Raw genomic sequence first — 10,522 nt, forward strand, 5'->3', positions numbered from 1 at the left:
CATTGGTCTCTACAGCTTCCTGAGGAGGGGACGTGGAGACAGAGCTGCTAAGCTCTTCTCCCTGGTATCCAGTGACAGGACACAGGGGAATGGTTCAAAGCTGTGCCAGGGGAGGTTCAGGCTGGACATTAGGAAGCATTTCTTTACCGAGGGCGTAGTCAAACAAACACTAGAATAGGCTTCCTAGAGAGGCGGTCGGTGCCCCAAGGCTGCCAGTGTTTATTTGGAAAATGCCTTTAATAACATGCTTTCACTTTTGGTCAGCCCTGAATTGGTCAGGCAGTTGGACTAGATGATCGTTGTAGGTCCCTTCCAACTGAAATATCCTATTTTACAAGAATCCAACTGACATCGTTCTAACTGGAATAGGTAGGAAGGAAGAAAAAGAAAGTCAGGAAGGTAATGCATACATTTTGATTTAAAACAATTTCATGCCTATTTTTCTTGATACACATCCCATGATTCTTTTTCTGGTTCTAACCTTCTAAAGGAGGAAATAGGAAAAAGACAGAGGGGATAGAAAGGAGGTAACAGTAAAAGGATGCCAAGGAACAGGAAGCGGAAAGCAGCTGCCCTCCCCAGCCAAGGCAGTCTGCAAACATAAGAGGCCATAGGTGCAAAACAAATGAATTATTATTTGTAAGGTTGGCTGCTGATACTGCAAAAAGCATCCAGGTAAAACTCAATTTATAACTCATCATTGCCAGAGACTAGCATTTCATTCTGAGAAGCTTCTTAACAGCTACATATTTAACGCAACAAATATGTATTCTGCAAAGCTAAATATAATAGTGCTTAGAGAATCTCTTTATGTGTATTACACACAGTCAGCATTTTAGAACTTTGATTTCACATTCATGAAACAAGAGAAACTTCAATCCATATATCAGACTTACAGTAGGCCTCAAATAACTTGCATCTAAGCTGGCACACAAGCCAACCTCCTATTTGTCTTTTGGCACCTTTCAAAATGTATGGAGTTTTTTAAAGAGAGAATTAAACTCCTTGATAGAAAAGGCAACTTTTACCACTTCACAGTGAACGTAGTCTCAGCTCTGTTTAGAGCCTATAGAGTTATAAAATAAGCAGCTACACCCAGACAAATTAAATACACATGAAAAAATAAAACGCCAGTATTTGAAAACCTATGATTTGTTCACATCACGGTATAATGAATGCTCATGCAAAGCTCCATAAAGATACGGGCTTTTGAGCTGGCATGATTCTGTTGGCTCAGACAGGAAGTTTTCTGCTACTGAAGTCCTTGGAACAAGAGCTGGTCTTCCACCTTCGGCCAGCTGAAGTTTTGATTTTTGTGTGATGCACAGCCAAAGCACCTTACGCACCGTGATCTCGTCCCACTCCCTGCCGTGCTATCAAGTTTTTCTCCAACACTAATTAGCGACCGGGGCAGTAACATTCTTGGGACAACACATCAAACCCTTCCCTATTTCTAGGAATATAAACTGTGCAGAAACAATTTTTGTCAGCGTTTTGCTGGTAAGTAAAGTGTTCTGTGATTCAGCCATATTAAGCTTATATCAAAGTTATCAAAGTTGTAACAGAATACTTAATTAAAAATACTGCTTTTACTCTGTAAAGCAAATCTTATGAGTAACTGTCGAGACAGACTTTTTTTTGCCTTTCAGCTGTGAGCAAAGCATAAGAAACGCAGTTGCTTCTCAACTAGCGAAAAGAGGCATTATGACAAAAACTGCATGCGTTTTTGGCTATTACCCCCATTAGCAGCTTTTAATTATGAGTCTCCAGGCAACTAACAAACGGTTTTGATGCTGTCACTCACCATATCAAACACAAGAGCTAGGGAACATACACCTTCACTGCTACAAGCGCAGGCACAAGGGCTCTTACCCCTCCGCAGGAGCTGACCCCCGACCCCGGCTCCTCCGCTCCCTCCTTCCAACGGCCCCGCGGCAGCTCCCGGGGCCGACCCGCCGCGAGTGGTGGGCGAGCGGGCGAGCAGCGCCCCCAGCCCGCCGCTCCCGGAGACCTCACCTGGCTCTCCCCCCCCGCCCCGCTCGGCGGCCGCACCTCCTGTAGGAAGCTCCAACGCCCCCCGCAGAGAGTTCCAGCTCAGGAAAGCCCGCAGAGAGCCCGCGGAACCGCCAGTGGCTCCCGCCGCCCGGCAGCTTCCTCTCCCCACAGCGACCAGCGCGGCGCCTGCGTCACGCGGCAGCCGAGCGGAGGAAGCCAGGGAAGGAGGGGCGGGCGGGGGAGGCCGCGTGCGCATGCGCGGTGGGCTCGGGCGCTGTGAGGCGGCGGGGCGGGAAAGCGGGAGGGAGGGACGCTCGGCTCCCTGGGGGGCAGCGTTTCCCTTCAGAACCGCGGCGGTGCCCGGAGGTGTAAGAAATACCTCGGTAAACTTCTCGGAGGAACTTCGGGGTTAATGATAGGCGCTTACGCGTTAAACTTCCCCTCCGGAAATGCCGCCGCTGCCGGTGTTGGTGGCTGGAGTCTCTGGGGGGTACCTGTACCCGGGATCAGTGTGGAGCCTTCTGAAATGAAATCTTTACAGTAAAAGCTGCTGTCTCTTACGCTGTTTCCAGCTTTCCCCCTGACCTCTTGGAGCAATTAAGAAAAAGAGCAGTCTAATTACTTCCTGTTTAGTTTTGCGCGCGTTGCCGGCGTCGGCGGGGTTTGAGGGGAAAGAGGTGAATGCCGTGGGTAGGGAGAGGCGTGAGGCGATGAGGGCGGCGGCGGGTCCCGGCCGGGTCCTGTCAGCTCCGTGGGGCTTGAGGCCGTGCACTCCGAGTGCTTTTAAATGGCTTCTAATTTACAAATTGTAATTAGCTGCTGTAAAACCAATTCATTTAGCGCTTGCATCGCTTTGCAGTGTTCTAACAACTGGCTGAGGTGTAGTGTTAAAAGGTAATGAAAGGTCTCCTCTCGCTGTTTTAATTCACTTTTGCACCACTGCTGTGTGGTGGTGTTTTTATTATAATTGGAAAGCATGCTTGTAACCAGCTTACCTAAGTCTATGCAATGTAATAAACTTAAATCTTGCGCCAAAGGCTGTTAATTTGGAAAATCTTAGATCTGCTGTCCTGTAAATTGAGCAACCTTAGCACTAGGTGGACCTCTAATGAAAGCTTGTGGATGTTTTGCAATTTTCCTTATTACTTTATTTCTTTTTAAAATTGCATGGTTTTCTTTTCAAGAGTAATATCGGTTTACAACAATGGGCTAAATGTTCAGTATGTGCATTTCAGGACACTGTAAGCTGGCCCTGCCAGTGTTAGTTTTTTTACAAAAAACGTCATCTGTCTCTCATGCAGGTACAAGTAGGAATGTGTGAAGCATCTTGTCTCTCGTCTTCATTTTAGACACTACAATTACAGTAGTGTCTGAAGTAGTTTAGACGGTTCTATTATTTTACTGCTTTTTAAAAAAACTGGTATGTTATGACTCTTTTCCTGAGACAACCTTTCAAATCTTGTGCGCAAGGAGAAGCTTCACATTGCTTACTTCAGTCAGGAATTGTAATAGCTAGGCATGTAATTCTCCCTGGATTTTAAGGTCTTCTCAGGCTATTTTTGTTAGACAGCTACATTATTTTAAAACAGTATTGAAATCTGGCAGTGTTTTCAAAGAGGTGTTTCAGAAATTTGACTTGACCAGTGAATGCAAAGAGTTAAATACATTAGCACAAACTGAAAATAGAATAATAGAAGGAAATGTTGGCTTCTAAGTGCATAATGTTAATTTAATAGTGTAGTATAAAATGGGTTTGTAATACTTTATTAACTTTCTCAGATGCACCCATCTACTGTTAAACTTTACTTTTTTGAGTAAGTGATCCTGCTTGTGGAAATCTGTCTTGTTTCCTTTCACAGTAAACGCACATAAAGCACATGCGCTCCATTTACAGGAATTCTGCTAATTTCAAAAACCACTAGGAAGGGTCTTACCATCTGTGGATACTTCATGCTCATGCTGCTCACCGTTTGCAGCTTAGAAAAGTAAAAACACACCACTTGCCTACATTTCCTGCGGATTAATATTTTTTAGATCAGTTTCAGGCTAACTAGGCCATTAAATATGTTTCAGCAGCTGTTTGTGTTGTGAAAGGGACTTGTTATTTAACATTGCTCTTTTATTTGGTGGTGTACATTGTGATTCTTGCAGAAGAGTTGTCACTGTACTTAGAATACCTTTTCTAACTATTTCTTTTTGTTTTAAACTGTGGATGATTTCCCTTTGCCTGTTTGAGTTACTACTAATACTGGACTATGAGCCAGTTTCTGCTGGCTTAAGAATGCTGTTAGGACACTGTTGGGTGTCTTCCCTCCCCATGCTTTGTACGCTGACTGTTTTCTTTCAACGTGTGTCATCTTGCTTCCAGAAACTTGCTGCTTGAGTTGGAGTGAACATTAATGATAGTAGAGTCCTTTATAGTTGCTAGGGCTATCCCAGGCTGATATAAGAATTTAATTAGCTTTGACAAGGTTGTATTTGAATAAACTGAAAAGTGGTGGTCCAATATTTGACTTTCCTTTTTTACTGGACTTCTTAAATTAAGGTGTCTAATTACTAAATCTATTACTTCAAATTTTCTCTAATCTGTCACACTTCTTTGGTCACATCATCAACTCCTTGATCGTGAGTATATCTACTTACCTAATGTCATTGTAGCTATTTTACTGACTTGAACTCAAAGAGGGGAGGTCTGGTGCTTTTCAGCATGACTGTCAGTGAACGGAAACTGACTAACGTGACTGTAGCACAGGATATTGGACCCAGTTAATGGGTAGTCATAAGAGCAAAGCTGTGGCCTATAGGAAAGTGTGATGCATGTGGTTACATTCTGTCTCATGTAATATACCCGTTGACAACACCTGCAGAATGTGGTAAGTTATGCTTACCTTTCTGTGAGTCCCAATAAAATGGGTATCTGGGTAGAGGTGAAATAACTCAATTTAGCCTTCCCCGCTGATGGAAACGTGGTTACAACAGCTACTAAGCTAACACCTCTCTGGTCACAGGACTTAACAGCATGTGCATAAATCTCAGTCAGGCTACGCACTGCCAGTTCCCTTCTTGTATGGCTAGGAGATGTGGAAGGGAACAAATCAAGGATCAATTTTGTGGAGATGGAAAGGAACTCATCATACTGAGGAGGGGAGGGGTAAGGGGCCATAAACTTGTTGGAAACTGGGCTCCACTGGTTCTTTTGCTTATTGAATAGATAGGCTATTCTTAAGGTTTGTACAGTTATTTCTAAGTAACAACAGCTGTTGGAGTGCAGTATTCTCTTGTTTTGCTGCTCTGCAAACATTCACTGTGTTTAACAAGATGGACTTGCACTTTTCCTTGAAATCCTGTAGCTCAGCTGATTTGCAGTGACTGCGAAGAAAGGCTTTAGCTCATTGTTTCATTTTTTTGCATCTCAGATTCATGAAAGGTTTTTCTCAATCTCTTTTCTCATGTTACCAAATCTTCTAAGATCATGTAGTGGAGAGTTTGTTCTGTTTATCTGTTCTCTTAATAAGTATTTCTGATGGTTTTGAAAGGTGTTTATTTAGGTACATAGCTGAAATGCCTTAAGCTTGGTAAGACTTCAGACTGATTTGTAACCATGCAGGTATAAAAAACTATGAAAAGCATTCATGTAACTGTTTGTTTAGTTGCTTTATAAAGCTAAACTATTTTGGTTCTTCTGATGTGTAAAAACATGATTTGGTGATTGACTTTCTACGAAAGTGTGCTTTTTTCCTGTCCGAGCAAACAGTGCAGTTGCTGCTGAAATGGAATCCGAGATCTTCTTTGACAGACCCTTCTTTCTCATTTATGTAGTATATGAAGATGGAATTTACAATTAAACACACGTGGGATGGTTTACCTGTGAGCCATGAGCCGATAACAATTGTGCTGAAGTCAGAAAATGCAGGACTGCTAATGGAAGTTCATGCTCCCTTCTTTAATGATCCTCCAGCGCCACTTGGAGAGCCAGGGAAACCTTTTAGTAGGCTGTGGGACTATGAGGGTAAGTGTAACTGTTCTGCTGCAAATATATCTGATTTGTGTAGACACTGATGTTCCTCTGTGGTTAATATGCCTGGTCTTTATTTAAGAGTCTATGACGATTATTTTAATACACCTGGTCTTTACTTAAGAGTCTATGATGGTTATTTTTTCAAACTGATATAGTGGTTGTAAGTGTGTGACATCTAATTCACATAATCACAGAATCACAGAATGGTCAGGGTTGGAAGGGACCTTGGGAGATCATCTAGTCCAACGCCCCTGCCAGAGCAGGGTCACCTACAGCAAGTTGCACAGGACGGCATCCCGGCGGGTTTTGAATGTCTCCAGAGTGGACACAATTCAATTCAGTTTCTTTGGTCACAGTACAGCTTTTAAAGATCAGACCTGAAATGTAAAGTAAAATTTTCCTTTCTGTTATATCTGGGAAGGAATACTGGGAAAGAACTTAGTTGTGATCACTGCCTTACCCTTAAACAGCTCCTGAAGTAACTGTAAGCCTCATACTATATTCAGCTGAAAACTACCCCAAATTGTATCGAGTGATGCTCTTTTCTTAGGTGGTGAATTGATTTTCATCACTAGCACTGCTGACTGTAAGGTGACTGGTTGTTTTATAGTAGTACAACAATACGAATGACTGGGAAAAGCAGCAAGTAAGTTATGTCACTTGGTGGCCACAAAGAAATGGAGTCCAATGAGCTGGACTGATTTCAAGAGTGATGAGGTTGACTCTTCCTGATCCTGTCAATAGTATAGGCACTCAAACTTAGTTTCTGGGTTACTTATATAACTTGTGGAATAACAGAGGCTTGACATTGGAATATCAAAATAATTTTGTGGGGCATATACATATATAAATACTTTTGCAATATGTAAATAGAAGTGAAATCCTAAAGATAGGTTCTACTTTTGCTTTAAGAAATAGAGAGCAATAACTAAAATAGATGTCTATTTTAATCACAAAGTCTATTTGAGGAATAGGGAGGTGTGAAACAAAGAAATAGCAGCTCATAATAAAATATGATTCAAAATTGTACCCAAATGGAATGGGGAATATTCTCATAGTAATGCTGTTTTCTTTCTCCTTTCCTGTCAATACCGTTACTTTTACACATTGGTTTGAATTTAATGTGTCCAGGAATTTTCTACTTCCTGATTATTGAACTATTCTGATTAAAGCTCTATTAACACAGTATAACCACCTCTTTGATATTATTATACTAAATAGGCTTATGTAAAACTAAATTAATCAATCATATCTAAACATAATTCTAACTAAAGCTTTCTAATAATGTCATTGCTGTGAGAAACACCATTATACTTCTCCTTTGTGTTCCTGAAAGGTGATTTAACAGTCACACATGGCTTTCAGGTACACCTGGAAAAGTAATACCTTGTCCAAAGTATCAGCAATCTACAGGGAAAAACCATTTAAGAGCTAAATGCTTTCTTATTATTTCTGAGATTTAGCAATCGTAGTTATGCGGCATGTGCTCTGCTGTGAGTGTATGTTCCTCTTCATTTTTTTTATTTTCTGGTCTCTGGTGCTCTGAATCCTCAGGCTACCGGCAAACACAAGGCTTGTGCACTTAAGTGCTCTACCTGGAGTGCCTGCTGTGAGTATGATTGACTAGGATCGCTCTATCTCAGTCAGCTTTGTTCACAGCAAGCATACTAGGTGAAATAGCTGTGTGCCGATGCTATTCTTATTCCATGGACAGCTAACATGAGTTAGTAGACTTGACATGTTTTCCTGCTGCATCAAGAGGGGACTGTTTCCAAAGCTGTAATTGGCAAAGTAAATAAAATTAGTGCAGTGCTTTATAAAGCTCTTTACGATAATGGGCATTAAAAATAAAAGCTCTTGAAGTTACAATTATGGCACAGCATTTCAAATAGTTAGGAAGCTGTCAGTAGCATGTACACAGCTAGTCAAGCTCTGGCAGAGTGCAGGCCAAAAATCATAATTGTTTTAGTGGGATATGAAGATCTCAGGATATTACAAAATAGTTAATATAAAATACTGATGGCCTCTTTTGTTTTTTTTTTTTTTTCAGTTGTAGAAGCATTTTTCCTGAGTGACAGAACTGAACACTATTTAGAAGTTGAACTTTGTCCGTAAGTACAACACTCTGAAAAAGTCACAAATTCTAATTTACATTTCCAGTTCTAACAATTGTAAGATATATATATATGAGGAAGACTGGGTACAGAAATTGTTCCAATATGGGGAATGTACATATTTGTGGCAGAAAGGTATACGAATAACTTGGCATTGTTTAAAGAAGCTTGTGCTGATTTTTTGACAGCCATGGACAACACTTGTTGCTGCTGCTTTCTGGCAAAAGAAGAGTATGGAAAGTAAGTGGTCAAGTACGTTCATAATGTACAGAAAAACGAATTGGTTTTAGGTACTTTTTGCCTGATTGGAAGATGATTTTACCTTTTTTTTTTTTCCCCCCCTTCTTCCTTTAACAGGAAGAACTTCCTTTAGAGTTTGAGGTGACCAGAATGAAAACCAAATGGGAAGGTAAAGCTCATCTTCCTTGGAATTATTTTCCACCATCCACTAACAAGTTTAATGCGTTTGCAATTCATGGCTCAGGAGAAGAGAGAAAATATGAAGCGCTTCATCCTGTGCCTCAACACAAAGTACAGGAAGGACAGAAACCAGATTTGTAAGCATAAAATTAGCTCTTTTGTAATATACTTGCGTTATTCTTGGAATACTTAAAAAAGCTAATCTGTTTTTCAGGTTGAGTGCCACTAGTGTTTTAATTATACTGCTTAGCCGCAGATCCATTGGCACTGTACTTTGTATAAAGCAGGTAGCTGTAATTAGTGCTTGGTTTCTGTGTTATCCCCTAGGTGCATAGAAAATGATGCATTCAAGACCATTGGCATCTGTTTTATCACCTTCCTCAGCTACATCATAGATAGGTTGTTCTACTTTTTCCTTGCCTCCAGCACCTCTTGAAATGCCATTTAGTGTTAATTTCACCAGGTACATTTCCAGTAAATCTCTTTTGCATCTCCCCTACTGTTCTAAACAACCTCACCTCTACAGATGGTTCCACATTATGGAAAAATTTGAAAAGGCAGACTAAACTGAAAAGTATGATAAAAGGATACCTGGTATCAATAGAAAAACTAGAGTATCTTGATTTTTAAATTGTGCTTTTCACCTGTTTATTTTCTTTTGACTGTTAGGCTGAGATGATTATATAAAAAATGCTGCTTCTTGGCATTTTGTATAAATGAACTAGCTCTAGGGGATACACTGTAGCTCTTATGCAAACTTATTACTCAACATAAAATGACAGCTGGGTAAGGTAAATTTTAGATACTTTACCCTTTATTTGCCTTTATTTAAGAACAACTTAGCTTCTGCAACTGTTTAAAAAAAATCTAAGCTATTGCTAATATAATGCATTCTCTTTACTAGTGTTCCATAAGAAATGGATACTTTTATTTTTCTGTGGTAAACTGGAGAACACCTGTATTATTTTTCAGGAAGGGGTTCTTTCTACCCTTTCGATAGTACCTCTTGAAAAAAAACCCCACAACCCTTGACTTTTTCAGACATTGGTAGCAGATGCAATTATGTGAAGAGGTTGCTCCTTGCTAATTTCATTGCTCTTAGTTTGTCTTTACTCTTACAAATTACTTCCTAATAAGAGAATTCCATTTACCTTGTTAAATGATTAGTGTAGTGTCAGATTGTAGTGTAGTGTTCTGTCTGCTGTTTGGCAGTTGTTTCATGTAAATATTAATTAGCAATTGGCTTCAGTATCTTCCTTCTATTGTGTCTGTATGGTAGCCTAAAGGAGAAATTCTTAGCAAGGACTGATTCATAATGTTTAAAAGAAAACAAGACTTCTAGAAAACAAGACTTTCTTAAAAAGAAATATGAATGTTTACTAGCTTAATTATCCTATCCAGTCTTTTTCTGTAAGGAAAGGATATCCCTGTGATAACAATTTTTCAATTGGTTGAAAGTTATGAATTTTTACTCTATTGGAGTGCAGATAAGTCATAAAGCACTGTGGTCTTGCTCTGACTACGGTTCCAGGCAACAAAAGTTGAGGTGTCTTTATTAAGATGCATACTAGAAGACTTACAACTTTTTTTGTTTATTTCTCCTCTTTTTGCAGTCATCGCCTGGAATTTTTCAGAGAATTGAACCTGAAAGGACTAATGGGAGAAGATTGGAAGCAGCCTGAATCAGATATATGGAAGTCTCTCACTAATTAAATGGATTGAGGCTCAAAGTTTTATAGCATTAAGGTTGGATGAAGCTGTATGGAAACAACTCCTTCATTCTGAGCCAAGTTTGTAAATACCAGATTAGTAAGACTCTCCTTGATACCAAAATCATTGATCAATCTTAAAATCAACTGTGAAGTACCTGGGCCAGCTGATTCTAAATGTATGAAGTATGCAACTGCACGTGTTTTAGTCCATCTGGGTATTTTTCATCTGTGCAAGAGATGAATCTGCTCCTACCAACAATGGG

At 40.2% G+C, this 10,522-nt stretch overlaps 1 protein-coding gene across 1 annotated transcript; it reads left to right on the plus strand.

Moving 5' to 3' along the window:
* Nucleotides 1-5,817: 5,817 nt before the first annotated feature.
* On the plus strand, nucleotides 5,818-10,260 carry LOC309671087 (UPF0462 protein C4orf33; the record flags this gene model as incomplete). Its single annotated transcript, XM_082482259.1, has 5 exons — nucleotides 5,818-6,004; nucleotides 8,064-8,124; nucleotides 8,316-8,367; nucleotides 8,485-8,684; nucleotides 10,161-10,260. 5 exons carry the CDS (start codon nucleotides 5,818-5,820, stop codon nucleotides 10,258-10,260), a joined length of 600 nt encoding a protein of 199 aa, XP_082338385.1.
* Nucleotides 10,261-10,522: the final 262 nt, after the last annotated feature.

This window comes from Vanellus vanellus (assembly GCF_965231255.1).
Source record: "Vanellus vanellus genome assembly, chromosome: 4".
NCBI classification, from domain to species: Eukaryota; Metazoa; Chordata; class Aves; order Charadriiformes; family Charadriidae; genus Vanellus; species Vanellus vanellus.